The sequence below is a fragment of the Otolemur garnettii genome, unplaced genomic scaffold, assembly GCF_000181295.1.
Source record: "Otolemur garnettii isolate 467f Iridium unplaced genomic scaffold, OtoGar3 scaffold00030, whole genome shotgun sequence".
Taxonomy (NCBI): domain Eukaryota; kingdom Metazoa; phylum Chordata; class Mammalia; order Primates; family Galagidae; genus Otolemur; species Otolemur garnettii.
Window position 1 is genome coordinate 8,931,220 of NW_003852425.1, and position 26,749 is coordinate 8,957,968.

General features: G+C 37.5%; 1 protein-coding gene across 1 annotated transcript in view; it reads left to right on the top strand.

Annotated features, from left to right (window-relative positions):
* TMEM232 (transmembrane protein 232) overlaps positions 1-26,749 on the top strand; it is a 183,969-nt gene that overhangs the window by 20,461 nt on the left and 136,759 nt on the right. Inside the window, exons 2-7 of the mRNA XM_023512700.1 lie at positions 5,789-5,900; positions 7,345-7,450; positions 9,673-9,830; positions 12,762-12,861; positions 15,384-15,541; positions 21,853-22,004. Of these exons, the coding sequence (XP_023368468.1) occupies positions 5,789-5,900; positions 7,345-7,450; positions 9,673-9,830; positions 12,762-12,861; positions 15,384-15,541; positions 21,853-22,004 (786 nt within the window). The remainder of the gene's footprint in view (positions 1-5,788; positions 5,901-7,344; positions 7,451-9,672; positions 9,831-12,761; positions 12,862-15,383; positions 15,542-21,852; positions 22,005-26,749) is intronic.

The following is a 26,749-nucleotide window of genomic DNA, read 5'->3' on the forward strand; positions in this document are numbered from 1 at the left end:
CGCGGAAGAGATTCAATAAGTCCACTCTCACCTGAAAACACCGGGAGAGTTGACTCAGGGATGTGTCTCCTCCGCCATCTTGCTCCGCCTCCCCCAGTATAACTCCTTTATGTCGCAAAGGGATGTGTCTCATTTCCCTACCAGAGTGTGAACTTCCTGAGGCCAGGCCTGACTCCTCCGCTAGCCCTCAATCTATACAGCAAAGTATCTTGTCTGTAAGAGAGTTTTACTGAACAAATGCATTGCCAGCTAAAGAGAAAACAATTCTGAATTCATAGACTAGTACAATAAAGGGCCAGTTTGGATTGGGTATTTGTGCAACTGAGAGACTTTTTCATTATTTGTTAAATTAGAATGATGATCTTTATTCACTGCTGGTTCTACAGGAAAGCACTTGTATACTTATTGTAGATTACATTTATTGTTGTGAAGTCCTTTGATATTTTGAAGAAATTTAAGTCTGTGAAGCTAAAGTATATTTTCTTTTCAAATGCCTATATTTACTTTTAAAACTTATCTTCTGTTTCTTATCATGTGTTATGTATGTCATTAAGTGAGGGTTAATTTTTATAACATCCTCTATTTGTGATGTGCAAGAATGGTTACACTACTTATATTTATTTCTGATTAAATATTTATGAACATGAATTGTAGGAGACCAACTGAGGATCTGGTATCTATATAGAAAGGTAAAAATGATTAACTTTCTATATTTCCAGTGATGTAGTACAGGTTATAATAATCAACAATGAAAATTTCTTGACAAAACTAAAATTATTTATAAAATATATTCTGGACATGGAAATTTAATTAGATATTGTTTTCATCCTGAGACTATATTTTGCTTTAGAGGTAAAAGAATACAACTGCATTTTCCTTAGAGCCTATGGAAAAGCTTAGATAAAACATCTAACATCAGAATATATATCGATATTTTGTGTATTTTTTTTCACTGAGGGTTATAATCGAGGCATAGGAAAAACATTCTTGTCTCTTTGACAGGTAAATTCCCAAAGAACTTGGAGAAGGCCTTTTGTGGCGATGTGGACAAACCAGCAGGCATTGTGACTTGGGAAGAACTCAAGACAGATGTCAGGCACCAGCTGTGAGCCTGGTTTCTGGTTAGGGTACAAGTAGAGAGTAAGGAGGAGATAGGAGGGGCTCCGGTAATTTTTCTTTTTAATTTCAGAATATTACAGGGGTACAGATCTTTGGTTACATGAATAGCCTTTGTACAGTTTGAGTCAAGGTTGTAAGTGTGCCCATCACTGGGTAGTGCTCGCCGTACCTGTTAGGTGTGAATTTAACCATCTTTCACCCCTCCCACCTGCTTGATTTCTGTTGAGTTTCACTATCATATGTGCACATATTATGAGTACATGTGCTGTTTGTTTTTCCATTCTTCTAATACTTCACTTAGAAGATGGTCTCCAGTTCCAACTGGTCTCCAGTTGTTAGAAAAAGTATTAGTTTAACATGTTTTTAAGTGGCTGTAGTACTCCTTGATATACACATACTACATTTTATTAATCCACTCATATTGATGGACACTTGGGTTAATTCCACGTTTGTGATTGTGAATTGTGCTGCAGTAAACAGTTGATTGCATATGTCTTTTTGATTAAATCAGGTGTTTTCCACTGGGAAAATACCTAATAGTGGTATTGCTGGATCAAATAGTAGGTTTACTTTCAGTTTTTCATGGTATATCTGTATTACTTTCCATAGAGGTTGGATTAGTTTGCAGTCCCGACAGCAGTGTATGAATGTTACTTTCGCTACACATCTCCACATCTACACTAGCATCTGTTCTTTTAGACTTTTTGATAAAAGCCATTCTCTTGTAGTTAATTAATATCTCATTATGCGTTTGACTTGCGTTTCTATGATGATTAAAGCTGTTGATAATTTTTCATATGTTTACTGGCCATGGGTTTATCTACTTTTAAAAAGCTTCTGTTCATGTCTTTCCCCTTTTCTTATGGGGTTGCTTGATTTTTTTTCTTGCTGATTTGCTTGAGTTCTCTGTAGGTTCTAGTTATCACCCCTTTATCAGATGTACACCAAGCAAATATTTTCTCCCATTCTATAGGTTGTCTATTTGCTCTATTGATTGCTTCCTTGGCTGTGCAGAAACTTTTCAATTTAATGAGCCCCATTTGTTAATTTTTGTTGCCACCGTTATTGCCTTTGGGATCTTTTAAATAAATTATCTGCCTGAGTCGATATCTATAAGAGTTTTTCTAACATTTTCTTCTAGAATTCTTACAGTTTCATGCCTTAGGTTAATCTAGAAAATCCTAAAAATTCTGCTGAAGAACACCTGGAATTGATAAATAAATTCAGCTAAATCTCAAGTTACAAAATCATTGTACACAAATCAGTAACATTCCTATATACCATTAGCAGTCAAACTGAGAAAAATCAAAGACATATACCTTTCAGAACAGCAACAAAGAATAAAAAATACCTGGGAATATATTTAACCAAGGAGGTGAAACACCTCTACAAGGAGAACTATGAATCACTGAGGAAGGAAATCTCAGGGGTTGTAAACAAATGGCAAAACATACTGTGCTCATGGACTCAGAATCAGAATCAACATTGTTAAAATGTCTGTTTCTACTACCTAAAATGACCCACAGAGTCAATGCAATCCCTGTTGAAATATTAAGATCATTTTTTAATTAAATATCAGACTTGAGGCTTTAGTAACGAACATGGCATGGCACTGGCACAAGAACAAAGACGTAGACCCGTGGAACAGAACAGACAACCCAGATGTAAAACCATCCTCATGTTACCATCTGATCTTTGTCAAAGTAGTCAAGAGCATACAGTGGGGAAAAGAATCCCCGTTCAATAAAGGGTGTTGGGAAAAATTGATAGCCACATGCCGAAGAATGAAACAGAATGCAGACCTCTCACCACTCACAGAAAATAAGATTTTTAATTTATATTTGAAAACCTGGATTTGTGTGTGTGTGTGTGTGTGTGTGTGTGCGCGCGCGCATACATGTTTGGAGAGTATGACATGTGGTCGGTAGTGGGGAATTCTGCTTAAATTGCATTGAACTCTTATTTTATTTAAAAGAAAAATGTGTGGGCAGTGCCTATGGCTCAAAGGAGTAGGGTGCTGGCTCCATATAGCGGAGGTGGTGGGTTCAAACCTGGCCCTGGCCAAAAAAACTGTAAAAAAAAAAAAAAGAAGAAGAAGAATGTGTTACATATCCTTACACTCTAAATCATTCTGAGGAATCTTAGACAAGGAGCTTAATGCAAAGAATTTAAGTCAGACAGCTTATTTCCAATTTGGCTCTGTTTCCTTTTAAAGATCAGACCTTGAGTATGAGATTTAACCTCTCTGAGCCTCCTTTTCCTTTTTGTAAAACAGAGAAAGCACGTTTTATACATCTCAAACTGTAGGTATAAGGCAAACACCAGATGTTCGCTAAGCAAATTGTATATACCACAATAAGAGAAAGTTAAGTAAGTTGTAGCAAGAAATACAAAGCAGCTACCTTAACATTAGATTACAGGGCAGACTTGGATAGGCTTTACAGTTAGACCTGAGATGAGTTCTTGGCCTTCTGTAACAGTGTGACCTGCAGCACAGTCTCTTCCTCTCTGGTACCTGCGCCTCCTGCCCCACCCAGTCTGCCTCATCTGATTCCTGCTGTTCTGCCATAGCCTCCCGCTGGTGCCTGTGCCTGCTCTCACCCACTTCTCCCAACAGCTACCTCAGTGATTTTTAAGAATGTAAATGAAATAGCATCATGCTCTAATTTAAACTCTGTAATGCCTTCCATTATGTCTAGAGTGAAATGCTCTAAATACCTGCATGTTCTGGTCCCCTGCTCCCTCCCTGGCTCATCCTCAGTCTCTCTGTTGTCTCTCTGTCTCTTGCTTCTTTGTCTGTTTCTCATCTCAGCTCAAATATCTCTCCCTCAAAACGTTCTGTGACAGCCTTATGTACAGTAGTGCCTTCTCCTGCTACTCTCCTCACACTTCCCTGGTTATGCAAATGTATTCATGGTGCTGACCACGCTTAGACTTCCTCTTGCTCATGTGCTGGGTTCTTGTTTACGGGATAAGTATTTTCTCCCAGAAGAGTGTAAGATCCATGAGGCAAATGGCTGAATTGGTATATCTGTCTTCCCTGTAGGACTGTGAGTCAGTCAGAAGAAAAATCTGATTTCTATTCACTTTTTCATTTTTTCTGTATCTCATAGAACATCTAATTCAGCAAATTCTGAGTATATTCAGTTATTAAAAATGTGTTTTAGTTCCCCACATTTCTCTTTCTACTCGCATAACTCCACAAAGTTTAACCTCACCGAAGTACAATTCGTAGACTCTACTCATTTTTCACTATTCATTTTGTTTGCTTATTTATGTAAATTTATGGGGACACAGAAGCAATTTTGTCCCATGTGCAGTGGTCAGTTCAGTTTCCCACCATTGGAAGAGCTTACCCAGTACCCACTAGCTCATTCTCATCTCCCCGCGACACCCTCTCCCTGCCACGTCTCCATTGTCCATCACTCCACTCTCCGTGTCCAAAGTGTTGCTATTTTTTGATGTTGCTTTTAAAAATAATTTTATATTTTAAGATATTAGGGGCTACAAATGTTCTTGTTATGCAGGTGAATTGTCTAATGCGGAAGTCGGGACTTTTAGTGTGCACATCTGTGCATGTGGTACCTGATGGGTATATGTAGTGACATGTCCACCTTCAACTCTGTGCCGAGTAAACCGTTATAACCACTCTCCTCATTCCTTGCGCACGCCCTCAACTTCTTTTCCCCCCTTCCCTTTGAAGCACTTGTTTATTCTGTTTCCCGTAAGACTTAAATGCCCTATGTGTACTGGTAACTCAAATACTGATGTATCTCGTCTGAGTCTTTTTCAGGAAATTCATCCTTGTCCATCTAACTACCTGCTCTCCACCTCCACTCAGATGGCCACAGTCATCTCAAACACGATATGTCTAATACTGACCTTACTCTCTACCCTTACCCCACATCTGCTTCTCTAACAATCTTCCCTATCTCAGAACATAGCAGTTCTATCTTTCTGATTCCTCAGTTGAATCATGACTCTGTTCTTTCTCTCATGTCTGATGTCTAATTCAATGACCATTTCTAGTTGGCACTAAGATCAAAATATATCTGTTAGCAAACCCTTTTCCTTTCTTATGTAAGTATTGCTACAGCCCTGGTCCAAGCCACCATTACCTTTCAGCTAACTACAGGTATGTTCTCCCACTTGCTACATCCCACCTCCCCACACTCCAGTTCACAATATAGCAAGTGGTGATCTTACTAAAACTCAAGCTCAACCATGCTCCTCTTCTCAAAATGCTGCGATAGCTTTCTGTCTCATGCAGAGATAATACAGCTACTTATTTCCCCCAGTGCTCACCTTGCTCCAGCCACGGTTGGATGGATTCCACATGCACAGAGGGAATGAAAGCTTGGCTTAAACTGAACCAACATCAATTTATGTGAGGGTGTAAATCATTCTTCAGAGTAGATCTTCACCTCAGAAGCAGTTTTTTCAGAGGCCACAAATGTCTTTGACAGTGGAAATTATGTTTCTCAATCTAAGAGTGTGACAGGATCAATCTAGGAGGCTTGCACGTGGATTTTTTGTTGTTGACTTTGGTGAAACATTAAAAAAAATAAAGTATCTTTTCCTAGAAAATAATTAGCCACTGAAAGTTGATTAATTGAAACTTGGAGCATATAGCTATAATCATTGTTTTGTTTTGTTTTGTTTCATTTAGGCCATCATTTTCAATCACAAATGAATTCATCTTGAAATTTAATCAAACAAAAAATTCCACAGAGCACAAGAAATTGTTAGAAGTAGCTAGAAAAAACATTCTAAAATGTAAGGTAATGGCACACCATTTGATTACTTTTAATTAGAAACTTCTTTTTCCAGTTGGTGGATGGTTACATGTTCTAAAATATTGAAAGGAAAATAAATACACATTTTTCCTTAGTTATAAGTAGGCATCATTAAGATATTAATGCAAATTAAAGTAATAGCCTATAGCCAAATAATTGAATGTCAGAGGGCTTCTTGAGTGAAGGTTCCTCATATATTTGGGGAGAATATAGCTGTTGAAACCCATTCAAGAATCGATAGCAAAATATCAAAGTTTGGCAAATAAATTTCTGAATTTTTTTTCTGAAACAATTTTAATGGAGATATGATATGGTCCCAAGAGGACATATTTTGAGATTGGTTAGAGAGTGTTTGGAAAGAGACATAAATGGGAAATGAGAAGTGAAAAGGTCCTGGGTAAAGCTCGCTTGGTAAAGTCAGCGAGACTGATTTTCTTTCCAAAAGGAAAGAAAACCTTCCTAAACTTCTACTTGCCTTGCATGACACAATCTGTTCTTTCTCGGTAACAAACTATTCTTTACCGAACTTGTGAAAAATAATCCTTTATGAATATGACATTGATTCGCATATTTTCAAAGGTATGAAAACAGAACGGGAAGTGAAGTAAGTCCTTGATCTGCCTTTTCTGTCTCAGATTCAGGTTAATTTTGACAGAGAAAGAATACAAATATTTTTCTTTGATATTGAATAATTCATGAAATGAAAGCTGAAAAAAAACAGGGCATAAATTCAGCCATCTTTTTTTTTTTTAATTTTTTTTGCTGTTGTGATGGTTGTTATTTTTCAGTTCATGGTTGCCCATATATTTGAAAACTTTGAAAAAATGCATTTAAAACTTTTGGTTGGAAAAAGGGTATCCTTTTGATAATGATACATTCAGCCAGGGCCAGGAGGCACGTTGCTCAGTGAGCTCCCCCTCTTCAGTTGGCCAAGTGCCCCTGGGGCAGCCCCTGGAGTGGGCACAGGATGGGACGGAAGGGGGGCCACTCCTGACCACCCTTCCTGTTCATTCCCTTCAGTCCAGCAACCCCGACATCATCAGGGCTTTCCAGCAAATTGACATCAAACTCGTTTCTGCTTAAACCTATTTATTGAATACTTTTACAAAATAAAGTAAAATAAATACATTTCCTTTAAAAAATAAAATAAATGAAATAAAAGTAATCAGTAGAAAGTAAAGAATAAGAATTATTTTGAGCAAATAACTACTGATATTACTCAGACCATTAACATTTTCTATATTTTAACACTAGTGCAGTTTGCATGTCAAAAAATACAATAAAAAGCAAAAATATAAAGTTGTGGGTCAAGAGCACTACTCTAATGAAATGACTCTTGGGAAATAATTAAGGGTTAATAATAAATAAATAAATAAATACGTGAAAACTGTGCAGTTTGATTTGCCTTTTTTATGCCTCCACATGACAGAGAAAGCTGGGTCTCAAAACCTTGGGCTGCGGCCGGCACGTCTACCTTCCCGCTGCGTGGACGGAGGTGATGTATCTGGCTCAGTGCAAAGGAGAAATCCAAGATGGTATGTGCTCCCCATCCTCAGTCGAGATCACCAGTGTTTTCTGTATTTTCTTTAATATTTAGGGATCTTGCAGGAGAGAAGCTTGCCATTCTCTCTTGAAATATCTTGTAGCATTTCATTGTGAAAGTTCCTTTGCAATTTTGAATTTATGAATTTAACTGCTCAACTTTTTAATTACAAAATTGTTTTAAAAATCTTTTGCTCAGCAGAGTCTTTATTGCTTTTTCCCTAAAATTAGTAACTAATTAAAAAGTAATATAAAATGTCATTCAGTGATTTCCAATTACAATAGGCACCATCCTTTGGAGAAACGTGTTTTTGCCTTTTGTAATCCTTCCCCATAAGACATTAATCAAGTGGCCCTTTGGTTTTCACTGATTTTAGGGAGCGAGCTTTGCTCAGTTACCTTTTCATTTCTCGTTTCTCATTTGTGTCTCTTTTCAAACACTAACTACTCTCAAAAAGAAATTAAATAGCATTGCTTTTAAGGAGGGGTAGAATTTCATCTATCATGATCATAAATGTATTGTGTATGCCTCTTAAAATGAATTTTAGAATGCTAATCATATGAGATGAGAGAGTATCTCCCCAGATAAATCGGGTTTTGTAGTGCTCTCTGGGGGCTTTGGAGTAATAGGAAGAGTAAGAACTATTTTGTGTCTAACTTGTCTTCCTGGTCCTTGGTCATGGTGTCACCGATAGCCTGGCCTGTATTAAGTATTGCAAGGATATTGAGGTAAACTCTTGGTTTACCACCAACCAGCAGCTGCTCACTCTTCTTTGCCAAGTAAATTTCAGGTTTGCTCAGCTATCCTCTCGTCAGGTGATCCTGAAGTGTTGCCCAGCCCCAGGGAGTGGATCACAGGTGGTCTGAATCTTTGCCACAGTTCCCTTCTACGTGCTAGTGATTAGACTGAGGGTCATCACACGGCCCAGTCCTGACTAAAGGAAGGTAAAGGCAGCCCTGTTTGAACACTTGTTGTTTACCTGCCTTTGAAAGAGACATGCCTCGGAAGAAAGCATCCCTTCTCCCTGGATCCCTCTGCTCCTCTCTCGTGTGCTGGGTGAGAATGTGAGGCCCAGAGCATGTGCCGTCATCACAGGCATCGTGCACCCCGGGGGGCTGACAGATGAAAGCAGCACCTTGCAGAGGGCAGCTGTCTTAGCCATCCCTGGAACCTTTACAGTTCTGATCTTGTGAAATAATAAACCTTATTTTAAAGACACTTCTTGTTGAGTTTTCTGTTACACACAGCCAAGGGAATTTTAACTCATTCAGAGATTGTACTCCAAATAATACCCTACATATGATTTCTTCTGACCATCTCCATAACTGAAATAACCTTACAGGTGTCCTACCTGTACCTTCCACCCAACAGAAATCAATCTAAAGCTTCAATAATTCTCAGTGACTTCTGATTATACTTGAAATGAGCCCAGCTTCATATGAGAGCCACAAGGTTCTGTGTGACTTGCCACCTGGTTACCACCCTACTTATTCATTATCCTCCAGCTGAGCTGGCCTCTTTGCTGTCCCCAGTGCCTGCCTTTTCTGTTCTTCCTGAGATATTTACACAGCAGTTCCTCAAAACTTTTATAATGATGTGGGGAGCCATTTGCTCTAGGCCCTTAGTGTACAGTCTCCCCTGGGTGGCCCTGTTTCCTCTGCCCTGGTATTCTAGTCTTCTGACATTTACACCAGGTGACTCTAGCACTGCCTTCCACCATCTGGCTCTGTCCCATTTCTCTGCCTTTCTTTACGTGGCCTGGTGACCTATTTAGCATGGCCTGTAACAGCCGGTCCGCCAGCATTTCTTCATGCTCCATGCAGCCTTTCTAGCTTAGTGGCTTCATACCTTGAAGCTGGGCTTCCTGCACCCCTTCCTACATGTCAGCTCGGGGCTCCAAAGCTATAAGGGTATTGGGAGAAAGGTCTTGGAAGCTGTGGTGTCTTTTCTGATGAAGCCTTGGAGGTCACTTGGTATCATGTCTGCCACATTCTGTGGGTTGAAGCTTGTCATAAAGCCTACTCAAGTTTAAGGGGAACAGAGCTTAGAAGTCACCCCTTGATTTGAAAGGCATCAAAGAATTTGTAAAAATGTTTTTAAGCCCTAATCTGATCTTGGTGACTGATTAGGCAGTTAATTGCAGAAATTAATTATAGCATATAAAAAAGCAGGATGAATTTTAAATGATGCAGTTTATATTTTTTAATATTTCAGAAGCCTTAAACATGCTTTATGCTTCCCTGGACCACGCTTGCTTTGATTATGATCACCTGCCTGCCTTGTTTTTTGTCGCGGAATCCGTTTTACATAGACTCTGCTGCGACGCGTCCCTGAAGACGTACTTATATTCAGTGGAGATAAAGCTGACAAAGGTGTGTTTTAGTCAAGTTTGAGCATTTTACAGATTATACATGCTACCCATAACCACGTGACATTCGCTTTAGGATTCAAATAGGACATTGAGATCTATTGTGGAAATTCTCTTGTTTAGTAGTTTATTTTAATCTTCTTTAAATGTGAATAGTACATTATTGTTTGATATCCAAACGAAGGTAGTTTGAGAAAATATAATTTCATAAACTAATGTAAGAAAATAATATTTAACTAAGAATCAACATACCTGTGCACTCGTATATGTATTAGTGGGAAAAATGAAGTAGAAAATGACCTGGGGAAGCTGAGAGCAGGTCTGGATTTATCTGCTTTTCTTCTGCCTTTCAGTGGCCTTTTCCACTTCTTGCCTTTTGTATTTCTGATATCAAGAAAAATAGCTATGAAATACAGTTTTGTCCGCTGCATCTGTTGCTTGTACACCCTGTGCCACTTAATGTTAAGATTCCTTTATCTTCTTATCTGCAAGGTTAAACAATCTCTGCTGGTTCTTATAACAGCTACACATTCTTAGACCACACTTAACTATTTGCCCTACACAATGATAAGTGCCTTAAGTATATTATAGATATCGACTTACTCAATCACAATCCTAATAAGTACGTGATATTACTGATACCATTTCACAGATGAGGAAACTGGCACAGAGTTTAAGTGACTTCCAAACGACCGCAGCAGGGAGGGTTTCAAAACCCAGACAGCACCCTCCTAGCCATCATGCCACACATGTACCCGGGTTCTCAGATTTACTAATTTTAATGCTTACTCTTTATTGTTCTAGCCGATATAAATTAGCTAGTGGAAATAAGGATGCCCTCTATCTATACGTACCTTTGATTCCAGGCAAGAAACCATTCCAGTTGTCCTCCTTGCCTTATGTAGAGGTTTTCACTATGTATCTGAAAGGCCTACTGCTCTTCTCTTTTATACAGAATGATTTATTGAATAAGAAGGTGTGTGACCCACCTCCACATGCATAGTTTTCTTTTTCCTTTGATGAAGTTGCTCAGGGTTGGAGAGTGCTGGAAATGCATGATTCTCTAATATTATTTCCTTTCAGATTTTGTGTGCATTCTTTTCTTTTATCAGTATAGAATCTTCTTAACTATTGATGTTTAATTACAGAAGTGTAGAAAGTAACATATAAACAACATGGTTTAATGTGTGTCAGAGAGAAACGTGACCAGGGCTCTTCCAGCTTCTATGGAAGAACATGAATCATAAAGTACAACACCTGATAAATATTATCCAAGCATTTGTATTTCACACTCAGTTAAAGGAGTCAGGAAAATGAAGAGAAGAGATGGGAATAGAAGGCAAAAGAAGGACAAAGGAAAGAGATGAGAGAACAGAGAAGGGTGAATTGACAAGCAGAAATTCAGCAGAGGGGGCAGAGCCCGAGTTGTCAGGCTACGGAGAGAATACACAGGAAGGACGCACGGAAGGTGTGCACCCAGTCTCAGAAATCAATAGCAATATGGAGAGGTGGAGTTTTGAATAAAAATTTGACCTTCAGAAGCGGTGCCTTTGGCTCAAAGGAGTAGGGCACCAGCCCCATATGCTGGAGGTGGTGGGTTCAAACCCAGCCCCAGCCAAAAACTGCAAAAAAAAAAAAAAAAAAAAAAATCTGGCCTTCAGAATGTTGCAGATGAAAATGTCGGACAGACCTGATAGACATTTTATTTTTATTTGTCTTATGTCTATAAAGGGTACATGTTTATAATTTATGAAAACAATTACAAATATTGATGATACATTTTCCAAAGTTTTTTTTTTTTTTGCAGTTTTTGACTGAGGCTAAGTTTAAACCCACCACCTCCGGCATATAGGGCCAGCGCCCAACTCCTTTGAGCCACAGGTGCTGCCCCAAAGTTCTTTTTAATGATACAGGTTTGTGATTAAGAAAAGTATTTGGTAATGCCTTCCAAAGTAGAAAGTTCATGACTTTTGGAGCAACATACCCCTTCCTGGGTTCAAAGTCCAGTAATGCCACAAATTTGCTTAATAGTCATGAGTGAAGCCCTGAGACTTGGTTAGAGTCATCAATTCATTGTATTTCCACAGGTGTATCTAATGATACCCTACACTGTGCTGTAAGGCTTTGGAGAGACACATGTGTGCATGTGCGTGCACGATGGTGACCCCTGTTGTTATTCCATGATTTAGTCACTTAGACAACTTGTATTCCATTTATTTCTATAGTTACTGGTTTTTTTTCTGGTTTTCTGTAAAATCTTGCAGATAGTATATTTTTTCAGACTTCCCATTTTATGTAGTCTATGTAAAATTATTTTTAGCTATGCATGTGTTTTAAACTTCACAGAAGACTTTGCAGTGTTTATTTAGTAATGACATGGGAGGGTTGTTTTTGCTTCATGAAGGAATATTGAGCTTAGTACAACAGGCAGAATAGCTCTCAACACCACTGAATGCTAATGCTCTTCAAACTGTTTTGACTAAGACCCATATGAAGAAATATCCTTTGCACTAAATCTAGCAAACTCGTAACATACTTTCAATTTTATACTGAAATAAGGAATTGTGCCATATCCTATAATGTTTTGTCTTCTCTTTTATTTAAAAATGTTCTCTCAACTGGCTTCATGACTCACTTAAGGGGCATGACTTGCAATTTGAAGAATATTGTTCTAAAGGACATAGAACAAAATAGCATTCAGTATTGGTCATTATATGCAATGTAGAGATGATTTATAAAAAGTTTCTTGGCAGAACCAGCATTTCAATCTTGATAAAAGTGTTTTAAAGTTATTTCAAAAGCACATAATATCAAGTGAGCTTGAAATTGTTTTATCAAAAGTAAATGTAATAATAAAATGTTTTATTTTCCTTATGGTTCTTAAACATTTACTGATGCAACACAAAAAATGCTTTTTTCTCTTCTCTTTTGACAGATTGGCTATTTGGTTTTCTTACGACTTTTTATATTTTTCCTGCATGGTTACCTAGAAAATTTTAAACAACATTTACTTAGGCTTCAGCCATATTTACGTGGTACAGTATCTTTTATTTTTTTATACGTATAAATGTTTGAAGTTATATTTTGAGGAGCGCAGACTGTCACTATAAAGAGCATAAGTTGTATTTCATGAAAGATGATAGTTGCAGTGCTGAACAGCGTAGCTGCTGGTTTAGCAGACTGCATTGGTTTAGCTTTTTTTGCTCCACATAGTAATCATTTACTTGCAGTAAGCAGACTTACAGTCAATTCTTTCCCCAATTTGGCAGCATACGTTAGTTATTATTATAACCATGCTATGCAATCAATTACTAGAACTTGTTACTTCTGTCTAATTGAAACTTTGTACCCTTTGACCAACATCTCCCCTCCTGTCCACTCCCCCTCCTCCTCCTCTTACTCCAACCTTGGGTAACTCCTATTCTTACTTCATCTTTTTACTTTTCTATTTAAGCAGATGAGTTTGTTTGTGACTTAATTTTTTTTTTTATCAGTAATAGTATCTATGTCACTAGATTTCAAGAACATCAAATTCATGTTTTAGGAAAGTACTTAAATTGGTGACAAATTTCTAAGCTATATATAAAGAAAATGAGGAGTGCTAAGAGGAAGCTGAAGTTTTTCATTCTGAGTAATAGGGTCAAATAATGATGTTCTGGAGACCCCTTGCTCAAGGCTTCTTGGGCATGGTTCTCCAGGCCATGGTCTGACATAACTGGCTCAGAATAAACTTCTTTAAATTAAAATAAGAAAATGATATTCTGAACTGAGAAAGTTTTTTTAGAAATATTGAACAATAACCAGGGTTGTGGCATGCACCTCTAGGCCCAGCTACTAGGTAGGCTGAGGCAAGGGGATTACTTGAGCCCAAGAGTTTGAGGTTGCTGTGAGCTATGATGCCATGGTGCTCTACTAAGAACAACAAAGTGAGCTGAGCCAGCAGTTGAAAACATAGGTTTGGAACTAGGGAAATAAGTGTAGCCTTCCCAGGATATGGATTTGACATTCATCGTGTTAATGCAGCTGAGATAACAGGAGGGTAAGGAGTGAGTGAGGCAAAGCAAATTCTTCACAAACATTTCACGGGTTATTAGTATAACAGAGCTCAGCAAAACAGAATTCAGGGGAGCAAGAGGAAGTGATGACATCTAAGGAGGGAAGTTCATTCAGGAAGATAATACTATCCAGAGCAGTAGAAGTGTTAAAGTATAAATGGTGTGAAAGTGATGAGTCTCTGCTGTCACGAAGTTATTGTTGGCCTGTGGAGCAACAGTGGAGAAGTGGAAGCAAAATTCAGATTGAAAAAAATACACAGGGAGGGGAAAATTTAAGCACAAGAAAAATAAAGTGAATTATTTCCAATAAGCATAGCTATAAATTTTTATGCTGACATATAAATATGTGAATGGTTTTCATGAAAAAACAAGGTAAAAAGAAGAGAAGATTAGTGTGTTGCAGGATAAGGAAAAGAGACTTAAGGTTTTTAAAAAAGGAAATGATAGTTGATGGAAAAAGTCTTGGAGGACAGACTAAAAGGCGATAGTGGAAGTGTTTTGGAGACTGATCAATTTGTACCATTGCTGTGAAGTCCTGATGGGAGGTGTGACCAAGAGGAAGCTGCAGACGGATAGAACAGGAGTCCTTGTCTCTCATAACCTTTGTTTTGATTTCTTTAGTAAATTATATAAATCCTCTGCTTCACTCCTCACCAAGTTCAGCATGGTGACTTATCATGTGTTCAGATGATGGTGACAAATACATTCTGGAAAATTACTCAACTAAAACCCAAGTGCTCATATTAGCGTATTATTATAGACATGTTTCAAGAACATTTTTCTTTAACATAAGAATAAAATCGTCAGATTTTGGCTTCTAGAGCCTTAGCTTTGCATCTGTCTTGGCGACTGTCTGTTTTCTCTTTGAGGCTGTCAGCAGCTGCTGCTACGCCACAGAGCTGACCAGGAGAAGGATTGCTGTTGCTAATTTTTTCACTGTGTAGATGGACTGAAACCCAGAGACTATCTAAAAGTTTAAGTAAAGAACAGCACTAAGATGATAGAACAGATTCTTATGTTTAATTACATAATTTCTGCCTATATTTTAAAATATATACTTTGAAAAATCAGTGAAGACATCTTGAAAGGAATAAAACGGGAGAATGTTAGGTCAGAATAAATGACATTGATATTTGTGGGATGACACTTCAAAAATATCAATTATGAATAGAGTGTTAGTACAACATGATTTACTTTCATCTGGAAACTTCCAAGCGTTATTGAGCTGTAACTACATTTAATTGAGGATTCAATCATTATGCAATTGCTATTCTGAATTTTATTAACTCTTAGGTGCGGATTATTTACCTAATAGGTTTGTGTTGATGTTATACCACCAGGGGGCGCACATAACATTATAAATCTCGAGCAGATGGGAGATTGTACAGCAGCTTCCATGTCTAAGTATTTCTTTTAATCATAGTTTATTAATTAAAAGTCAAATGAAACACAATGAAAAATATTAATGAACTATTTCTCACAAATGATTTTTCTTACAATAGCACTTTATTTCTGCAACGAATCATATCAGAAGTATCCAAACATCTTTTCAAATGTGCAATTCATCCTGAAAACCTCAGAAGTTATATGTAAAAGAGAAATGCCTTCTGAATCAATCTTTGGCCCTGTGAAAATATATGAGAACACAGATTCCTATACGGTGGGTAACCTAATATTGTGGGTGTGCATCAGAAAAGATGGCTATGATTTAATCATTGTGGACGTCAATTCTGGAAGCATTGTTGAAGATGAGCTTAGCTGAGGGGAGTAGTGAGCAGCAAAGATCTAACATCACGCAACCACCTGCACATTTTCTGAATAGCAGTTGATAGGATTAGTAGTGGGCCATCAGTTTGTGCCGTGACTACTTTCAAGGGAGTAATGACATAATAACCTTCTTCCTCATAAATTCCATCTCAGCTATTTAATTAGAAATTGTGACATAATTTAGATTGACTTATCAATTAACATCTCAAAATACTACGTTTTAATTAAAGGGACAGTGTGTAAGGTGCAGGTTATTCTTAAAAGAAAATATAATATTTTTATGCTTTCAAAATTTATATGAAATAAAATTTAATATGCTACTAAAATCAATTGAAAACTTTAAAAGAGAGTTAAAATTGAAAGATAATCCCTAGAATATGAAATTCGCTTAATTTCTAACTCAGGTATTAGTAAATAACTCTAGATAAAACTATCTGTCCTCATTATGTAGTTCCTTGGTGTATAACAAACTATAAGTATGCAAACGCAAGTACGGTGAGCTGCATAATTGTGCATGTACCTTATAGACTGAGGATACATCAAAAGACAAACTTCAGTCTTTGGGGTTAATAAATTCTTCATGTTCTTTTCTCCCATATTTTCTAGAAGAGCAGTGAGTGTTTCTACAGCCTAAGTTTTTTCTACTTCTGCTTATTATTTTACAGTCTATAAATAGAAAATTTGTTTTTCTAACAACTTCTTAGAAAAGGAAAATACTTTTACATAATTCAAGATGAATTACTTACGGTAATTTAAAGAAGATTCCTCATTATTTATATGTTACCTCACAGTTTTCCTATGATTTCCTTAGGCGCTTTCTAAAAGTAGCTATAAAATAAACATATTAGATCATACATTTAACCACATTTATTTGTAATGTTTCTAGGCCTGAATGTTTTTCCCTTTGGCTCATTACTGATGAACCATAAAAAGCGATTTTGCTAAATAAATTGAAACTTTTGGTTATAATTACTAGTTAACACAAATTTCTTTGTGCAAAAAAAGAATCTGTTTTTAAGTTTAAGAAATGTTTTTACAGTGCTATATAATGTAAGATATTGAGCCACAGAAAGAGGAGCACTGATCATGCAGAGAACACACCTGGCCACCACGTGGCTGTGTGATCCAGAGGGGCCAGGAAGCTCTCCGAACCTCCATTTACGTATCTTTAAAACGCCTCATCGTCACCAGTCTGTCTGCCCTGACTCTTCCACGGCATTGATGTAAAGATTGCCAAAGAGCATGTGCTTTGCAAATTATTAAGTGCTATGCAAATGTCAACAGCGATTATTGAAAAATATTATCCTATTTCGGAACCCACTTTAACCTAAGCAGTTAAATATCTTGATTGTCATCTAAGGATATGATTATGTTGACTTAATGTAGTAATTGGAGCTTTTTTCCTTTAAACAAATAACATTCTATGAAATCTTGGCATCATGAATGTTCTGCTTATGAGCCGGGCAACTGTCAATGCTGATTTTTTTTTTTTTTTTTTTTAAGGAATCTGTTTTTGTCACTTTGGCACACACACACAGCACACAAATGGAAGGTTACTGCCGTACAGCTCGGCCTGGAGTGGAAAGGGCAAAAATGTCAACACATGAAAAGAACATCTCAGTTCAGAGGGGGGCAAGTCACTAGGTCTCTCTTTTTCTCTTTCTACTTTGCAGAACAAAGCTTAGATTCAATCTCTTCTAAATTCTATTTCGGCACGATCCGTGTGATCCCATAAGGGGATTATAACAGATTACAACCTATCAGCTTTATTGCTCTTCTTTTTCTCCTCCTAATACCTTATAATACAAAGACCATAAATATTGTTTAAGATCGAGTAGCCGCAGTGCCACAGAAATTGCTGATTCGGGCAATCAGCACTGACTTGGAGGTTGATTGCATGTCTTGAAGTTCCACAGTTTCCACCCACGTTCTCCAGTAGAACTTAATCTAAGTTAGCGTCTCCAGTTCAGTTAAGTAGTAACCCATCAATAGTGAACTCTCTCACCTTCTGGAAAAAGGAAAGCAAAAAAAAAAAAAAAAAAGATAAAAATGTGACTATAAAAACTACATTTATATTCGTTCTTTCTCCCTTTCCCTGTATTAGTATTAATATAGTAGAGGATTTATCAATTTATTAATGTAGTCCTTATCATCTGATAATGCTAAAAGGTCAATGGCAGCATTTGGTCACCCTAAAATATTTAATTTTATGTGTTTATATGCATCTTAGTTAAAACATAACTTCTTGTCAAAGAGATAACTAAAATTGCATTAATGTTCTGTAGAGTATTGTGATACATTAGGATACCCACAATATGGGCGTTGGTTCCACTTAAGAATAGGACGTTTCCTTTTGTCTGCTATTGGGCTCCTTTTCTCTCTTTAATGTCCTTTTAAGTGATCCAGATAGAGTTTCTCTTGACTTTGACAAATGGTATACTTTAATTAGCTCTGTGGATTGCAGAGCCAGAATGCTGGGTTGAGTTTTCCACTCTGTCCCTTCCCCACTAGAAAAGCTGAATTTTCTAAGTATAGCTGTCATATGGTAATAGTACAATCGTTCTTTGGAGAAGTTTCTAGATTTAAACTCGGGTAAAATGCAGTAGACCCTTTATTAATTTACCTGTTCTATGGTCCAAAATAGTTCTCTGAAAACTAGCACACGCACAGAGCTTACATCTTGATGTGATTAGCAATCTCATCCTCTAACACTTTTAAGTACTTGCAAAGCCAAAGGTATTATCTAAATTTGGGATATTTTGCACTACTTTGTAATTGTAAATGGTTACTAGTAGACTAAGACACACATTCTTTAAAATTAGAGCATCACCCTATGATTCATGTCTTTTATTATTATTATTATTTGTTATTGTTTGGGATTCATTGAGGGTACAAAGAATTAGGTCACACTGATTGCATTTGTTAGATCAAGTCCTTCTTAGAAGATTCATGTCTTATTATCCAGGCCTTTCATGACATTGTCAGCCATCCCCTTAATGAGTGAAAACAAGATGAACCTGGACGCTGTGGGCGAGCAGGCAAAACAGAGCCCATGCCCACAGCTCCTTTCTGTTATAAAGGAGAGCCTGGTCCGTCTCTCAGCAGTCTGTGTACCTCAATTTACATCAAATTCAAGCTGGTGAGGTTATGTGAATTCTTAGCCAATAGTAGATTAACACACTTTGTAGGTGGGCTTTTCAAAGTAGGCATTAACACAAGCTGCACTTGACAGTCCAAAGCTGGACAGCAAGGGAGGGGATGAAACAATGTAGAAAGTGGCTCTGGGAGCCAAGAAGAAGGGCGGGGGGAAGTTCTCTGGAGTCATCCAATGTAGTGCCCAGTGCTTTTCAAACTATGGTAAAAGATTCCTCCCAAAATTTCCGTTTAATTTCCAAACCATCACAGACTAATGATTTTGTAAAATATAATAATAGCAAATTCTTTAAAAAAACCTGAAAAGACATAAAAACCTCAAGTCTTGATTTTTATTAGACTGAATATACATAATTACCCTGTCAAATTGTTATGAAAGTTTTAAAATATGTATTACTTATTTCTATACTCTTGTTAATAGTTGTGAATGGCCCTTGTCTGCCAACCACCTTGAGCTGTCTGATTTAGTACAAAGGCGTAGAAGTCTGTACCACCGGATGAGTCTCAAACCATTGCTCCCTCCTGCCCTGCTCCCCGATGACATACATGACACTTATATTAAATTGCATAATATCATTCTATCAATTTATCTAAGCTTGATAGATTTTTTTCTTTAAAATCAGGAAAGAAAATTTAGCAAGAATTCCATGGAAATGCTTGAAATAAATAAAATGCATGAGGATCAGTAATAAGCCCCACTGACCTGGGAAATTCACTGGCCTGGCAGGTTCCTTTGCTCTGGATAATGTCAATGCCCTTCAGCCAAAGGCCACCAGGAGCACATCTATCTGCAGTCAGGCAAATGGGGTTTGTTTCTAGTTGGGGAGAGAGAGAGAGAGAGAGAGAGGAGTCTTGGATATGTTAGTAAGAGGAATGTCTTAGAAAAAGGTCTTAGAAAGGGTTAGAATGAATCAATTGTAAGATTTGGGCTGTGTTTGGATAAGGGGGGGGGCTATGGGGTTCTTTCTAGATTTGCTGTTGTCAAAGGGTAGGGTTGATTCTGGGTGGGGTATATTTTGTGGGTGGCACAGTGACTTTATGTCTGTGCTTAGAAAAAAAATCGTCAGATAGTTGTGTTTATTTATTGTGGTCTCAGAGTGATATTGCCTCAGGTTGCTATTTTGTGAGTTTACATCCAACAGCAGATCGAAATGACCTGGCTGGGAGGGCCAGACCAGCTTGGAATAACATGATGTCAGATCAGTCCCAGACATCAGGAGTCTGATTTATTTCTTCCTCGATGAGTAAGAATGTCCTCATATAAAATTGAAAATAAAGTTTAAATGGTGTTTATTTAAATTCTAATCTTTTCTTTACCAGATGCTCCAAGAGTTTTGTCCGGTATTGGTATATAAGTGTTAACACAAGAATTTTTGACCTAACTGAATAGTCTACCTGGCCATCACTAACTTTGATTTAAAGAGCCAAATGTGTTATTTTAAGCTAACTGGTGAAGCCATCTCAAACATCCACAGGGTGGCGCCTGTGGCTCAAAAGGGTAGGGTGCCGGCCCCAGATGCTGGAGGTGGCGGGTTTAAACCCAGCACTGGCCAAAAAACAAAACAAAACAAAACAAACATTCGTTTACTTACCTTTTCGTTCCGAATAAGTCTGCAATCTGAGGATTGTCAGGCATCCAGACTGAGACACCAAGAGCAATTTCAGAAAAGAATTTCATTTATATGGGTGCGACTTCTTGGGTAGGCTTTGACACAAAGCAGAACATGAGGTGTGTGTGCCTGTGCTGAGGTCGGCACGTCTCAGCGGAATGCCTTACGTTGATTTAGCATAGAGTTTTTCTACAGAATATCCTAACATTCTAAACATCTATTTGCTTTTCTGAATTACTGCTCCCCAGAGTCGGTAGCCTTGCCCAGACTTTGTCTTCCTCATGCCTTTATCTCTAGCATCTAACAGAATTCCTGACATAAAGTAGTTCAGTGCATGTCGGTGGGACTTAACCAGTTTACTGTAATCTCAAAATGTCTTAGTTTAAAATTCATATATAGACTTCAGGTTTTCTATCTTAAGAATACTAAACATGAAAATTATCTTTAAATAGTAGGCTGATGTTATTTTGTGAAATAAATGTGGATTACAAAGCCCTTTAGATTCTGCACAAAATACCAACTAAGTTAGCAGTTGGAGCACATATTATAGGTTGTGTTTGAATCTTCACTGTTCACAGAAATTCAGAGTGCTGTGTCACCATGTCTGCCAGGCATTGAGTGCCCTGATAAAGCTGTGGAGAAGCACTCTCAGGGAACACAAACAGCAGATGGCTTGTGATCGGAATTTGAAGACCTTGAACATAGTTGCTTAGTAGACATTGACCATGTCCTGGCAGGCATAGAGTTTGGTTTTTGAAGTAGTTACCACATTTTAAAATCTAATCTGCTGTTAGATCTTTGTTCAAACTATCCCATCACCTTTTCCTCAGGTTTCAGGGACAACTAAGTCTCATAGAGTCTAAAAAGCACAATTGTGTCTAATGATTATCCCTTATTTTACAGATTGCTAGATTTTTGTTATATAATAGAATTGGTATCACTGAAAACAAGGGACCCATATGAAAAACAAATACATTGGATTTAGATTAACTATGTGTACTTAGCAGCAGGTACTCTGTAAATTGCTCCACTTGGTGAAACACCAAAGTATGGAAGAACATGTATCTTGCTGGGCATGGTGGCTCATGCCTGTGATCTGAGCACTCTGGGAGCCGAGGCAGGCAAGTGGACTGCTTGAGCTCAGGAGTTGGAGACCAGCCTGAGGAAGAGCAAGACCCTGTCTCCAGAAAAAAAAAAAAAAAAATAGCCAGGCATTGTGGCAGGCACCTGTAGTCCAGCCACTTGGGAGGCTGAGACAAGAGAATTGCTTGAGGTTGCTGTGAGCTATGATGCCACAGCACTCCTCTGTTCAGGGTGACAAAATGAGATTCTGTCTCAAAAATAAGAGCACACATCTTCATTTGTATATTTAAAATTTATTTTTATGTTTGTTCAAGTTAAAGAAGTCTTTCTCAGATATATTTTTATATTTGAACTTCAGAAACGTTCGCAATCTAATCAAGGATATCAAGTTAGCCACCTGCTCTGGCACTGTGTTTCTGCGTGGTCTTGTGTTCAGAATAACAGTCCTCAGCTGAATAATGTGCTGAAACATCTCCTCTTTCACAAAACAGAGCTTCTAACGAACTGCTGGTAAGTGTGATTCATAAATCCAAAGTTACTCATGGAGAAAACTTTATGCTTATATGTTAAGTAACCTTTGTACTTAAATGTTAATCGCACCTCAGTTGACTATGAAAAAAAATTTATAATCTCAGCTCCAAAGGTAAGGGCAATTTATGTATTTTATATTAGTTTATTTCATCAATAAATTGTGCTTACCTATTTTTTTTTTTCTTTTGCAAGATGTGCATTCCTGTCCTGCACAGTTTGTTTTTATTCAATGCAATTTTTTATGGATAATGGGTCTATTCTTGCATTGAAAACATCATTATTTTCCAAGTTGTAAAACAAAAACAGGGAAATACGATTTATTATCTTCGGATCAAATATAGTAATATTCCTTTTATGCATGCCCTATCTGAAGTGTATAACAAAAAATGAATCATGACTGAGAAGTGTTAGTTTCCTTTTATACATTTGTTCAGTTAAGAAGAGAAAAAGAAGATTCATAGTTTGGGCTTGAGTGCAATGGAAAAAAGACTTCTGTTAACATTGCGAATAATTGTATATATTTTTTAGGATACCATGTGATATTGTGGTGTGTGTATGCCTTGTGGAATGATTAAATCAAGTCAATTAATGTATTTATCACCTGATATACAATTTCTTTGTAGAAGAACATTTAAAATTTAGTCTGTTAGCAATTTTGAAATATCCAGTATATTATTAATTATAGGCACATTGTGCTATAGATTATTTCTCCTATCCAACTGAAACATTGTACCCTTTGAACAACATCTCCCTTTCCCTCCCGACCCTGCCCAGCTGCCACCCAGGACTCTCCCCCTTCCCCTTTCTACGTGGATGATTTGACATTCTCAGATTCCACCTGTGAGTGCCATCGTGTAGTGTTCCTTTCTCTGTGTCTGGCTTATTTCCTTTAGCGTAATGTACTCCAGATTCATTCATGTCGTAAATGAGAGAATTTCTTTCCTTTTAAAGTTCAATAGTATACTCCGTGTGCAGATGCTACATTTTCTCTATCTATTCATCCCTCAGCGGATACTGAAGTTGACTTCGTATCTTGGCTATTGTGACAATGCTGCAGTGAGCGTGCGAGTCTTGTCATCTCTTCAACAAACTGATTTCATGCTTTTAAAATACACCCAGAAGTGGAAATGCTGCATCATACGGTAGTTCAAGGTTTAATTTTTTGAGGAATCACCGTACTCTTGTCCGTGCTGGCTATCCTGACATGCTTTCTCACCAACAGTGAACAGTGTCCAGGTTTCCTTTTGCTCTACATCCTCGTTAACACTTGTTATCTTTTATCTTTTTAATACCAGCCATGGTAACAGGTGTGAGGTAATATCTCGCCGTAATTGTAATTTGCATTTTCCTGATGATCAGTGATGTTGATCACTGTTTTATGTATCTGTCAGCCATTTGTATGTCTTCTTTTGAGAAATATCTGTGCAGATTCTTTGCCCATTTTTTTGATTGGGCAGTTTTGTTATTTTTATCAATTTATGTGAGTTCCTTGCATATTTTGGATATTAACCCTTTATCAGATATCTGGTTTGCAAATATTTGCTCCAAATACAGGAGTTGTCTGTTTACCTTGTTAATGTCTCATTTGCTGTGCAGAAGCTCGTCAGATGGCTCTAATCCCATTGGTCTATATTGTCTTGTGGCCTATGCTTTTGGGTCATATCCAAGAAATCATTGCCCAGACCAAAGTTTTCTCCCTATGTTTTATTCTAGTAGTTTAAGAGTTTCAGGTCTTATGTTTAAGTTTTTAACCAACTTTAAGCTGACTTTTTGCTTATGGCGTGGTAGTAGGGCAAATTTAATTCGTCTGCATGTGTATATCTCTTTTCCCAGCACCGTTTGTTGAAGAGATTACCTTTCCTTATTGTGTATTCTTGGAGACTTCATCAAAAATCAATCGACTATAAATGCATAGATTTATCTGTGGGCTCTCCATTCTGTTCCATTGGTCAGTGTGTGTGTTTGTACCCAGTAGGGTGCGGTTTACTCCCTGGAACTTTGGGATGGATCTTTCTGTCAGGGATTGTGGTATCTCTGGCTTTGTTTTTTGCTTGTTGTTTTATTTTGTTTTCTCAAGATTCTTCTTCTTTTTTTTTTCTAGAGACAGAGTCTCTCTATGTTGCCCTCGGTGGAATGCTGTGGCATCACAGCTCACAGTAACCTCCAACTCTTGGGCTCAAGCAATTCTCTTGCCTCAGCCTACTGAGTAGCTGGGACTACAGGCACCTGCCACGGAGCCAAGAAAACAAAAAATGGCAGGGTGTTGTTGCAGTTGTCCTTGCTGTTTAGCCAGCCCGGGCTGAGTTTGAACCTGCTAGCCCTGGTGTATGTGGCCGGCGCCCTAACCACTGAGCTATGAGCACTGAGCTGAGTTTCCTCAAGATTGTTTTGGATATGCAAGAGCTTTTTGTGGTTTTATACAAATTTTGTTTTTTCTGTTTCTGTGGAGAATGACATTAAAATTTTGATAAGGATTGAATTAAATCTTTAGATGACTTTGGATAGTATGGGCATTGCAACAATATTAATCCTTCTGATGTATGAACATGCTCTATCTTATAATTTATTTGCTTTAGTCTTCAATTTCTCATCAATATTTTATAATTTTCAGTATGCACATTTTTCAGCTTCTTGATTGAATTTCCTCCTGAGCCTTTTATTATTTTTATTCTATTGTAAATGGGATTGTTTTCTTCATTTGTTTTTCAGATAATCTTTTGCTAGTATATAGAAATGCTCTTGATTTTAGTGTGTTATTCTGTTGCCTGCAACTTTAATTTATTAATTGTAACGATTTTTGGTAGACTCTTTAGGGCGTTGTATACATGAGATCATTTTATCAGCAAACAAGCAATTCTACTTTTCCTCTTCCTATTTGGGTGCTTTCCCGCCTGCCTCACTGCTTTGAATGGGACTTTTTGTACTACAGTGACTGGACGTGGTGAGGGGATGGCCTGGTCTTGTTCCTCATCTTTGAGGATGGTGTTAGCTGTGGACTTGCCACATGTGGTCTTCAGAGGAACTTTAAAGGACTATTTCTGAGGAAATTGAACAGAGAGCATTCTTTCCCAATATTTGAGGAGGCTCAGAATTTTAAATTTCTTTTTCTGATGATACCGATAATAAAAATCTGTCATGCTGTGCCAAGTTGAAAATTCAATTCCTGTTATATAAGTATATATGTATGTGTGTATATACAGATAGGTATATATATATATATACAGTTTTTAAATTAGTTACTATTTTTTAAAGCCCTGACAACCCACCTATACCAGGAGTCTTGTTATGTAAATTCCAGGTTCCTCAGTATCAGCTGCAGAGCCTCCTGAGAACCTGGAGGGTGCCTTCTTAACAAAAGGTATTTTTCCACTTATGTTTGGAAGTCTGTGGGATCTTGGATAAAGTCAAGGTTTCTAGAGGACAGCTCATCTTAGAATTTACCTAATTTCCTAGAAGTACAATAGTTTAGATGAGGGTTCATCAAGGTCTTAATTTGTCTCGTGGTCTGATGATAGAAATGCACTCAGTGTTACAGTTTGAGAAAGACTGTGATTTTTGTACACTTTAAACCTAAGAGTAGTATTTCTAAATAGAAAATAAAATGCAAATAGAAAGTATTTATTAAATAAGTAATACATAATATAATTTTAGTAAGTATATTTTATTGTAAAGCTCCTAAATACAGCCAAATGAAAGGTTCTCATTGTTGGTAATTACAGCATTCTGGAGGCTATGGTGGTTCTTTGAGACCAATCTTTTTTTTTTTTTTTTTGAGACAGAGCCTCAAGCTGTCCCCCTGGGTAGAGTGCCGTGGCATTACAGCTCACAGCAACCTCCAACTCCTGGGCTCAAGCGAGTCTCCTGCCTCCGCCTCCCAAGTAGCTGGGACCACAGGTGCCCGCCACAACGCCCGGCCATTTTTTGGTTGCAGCCGTCATTGTTGTTTGGCGGGTCCGGGCTGGGGATTCGAACCCACCACCTTAGGTGTACGTGGCTGGCGCCTTAGCCAGTTGAGCTATAGGCGCTGAGCCGAGACCAATCTTAATACAGAAAATACCTTGTGGGAGATCTGAATATATAATTTGATTTTTGAAAGGGCAAACAAGTAGGACTACTGTAACTCTCAGAAAACTCTATCTTGATTTAGAAAATAACAGAAGTTGTTTTTAACATATAAAAATAAATATTGCACAACTTCAAAGTAATAATTACAAAACAAACAAATTTAAATAATTGATGAGACAGTAAAAGTGTCTGATTAAGAATATCAGAATATCTAATTCTAGAAGTCAATTGTTTCTTTAACCAATTTTTATGTTTTACTATAATCCATCAACATCATTTAATTTGCTAATGATTTATGTGTAAGGTTGTAAACATTTATAAGTCAATTTTTTTACCTTTAGTATTTTATAGATTTTAAAGGGATTAGACTTAAAACAATTTTTATTTAACATTGAAAAAACAGAGGCCATGTTTAATATTATGTACTAACTCCATCATTATTAGTATTAGCGGTAATGTCTGAAACCAGATTTTAAAGGTCCCAGAGTAGCACTCTTTCCAACGCATCTTTACAGGGTCATTTTGGCAACATTGTTAAGCAGTTAACTGCTTTGAGACCCCATGGCACTGAATACTGGGGGATATTTTCTGGGGGGTATTATGGCAGTGTGTAGATAATGTTCACTGAACAAAGGGGTAAACTGAGAAAATGGTAAAAT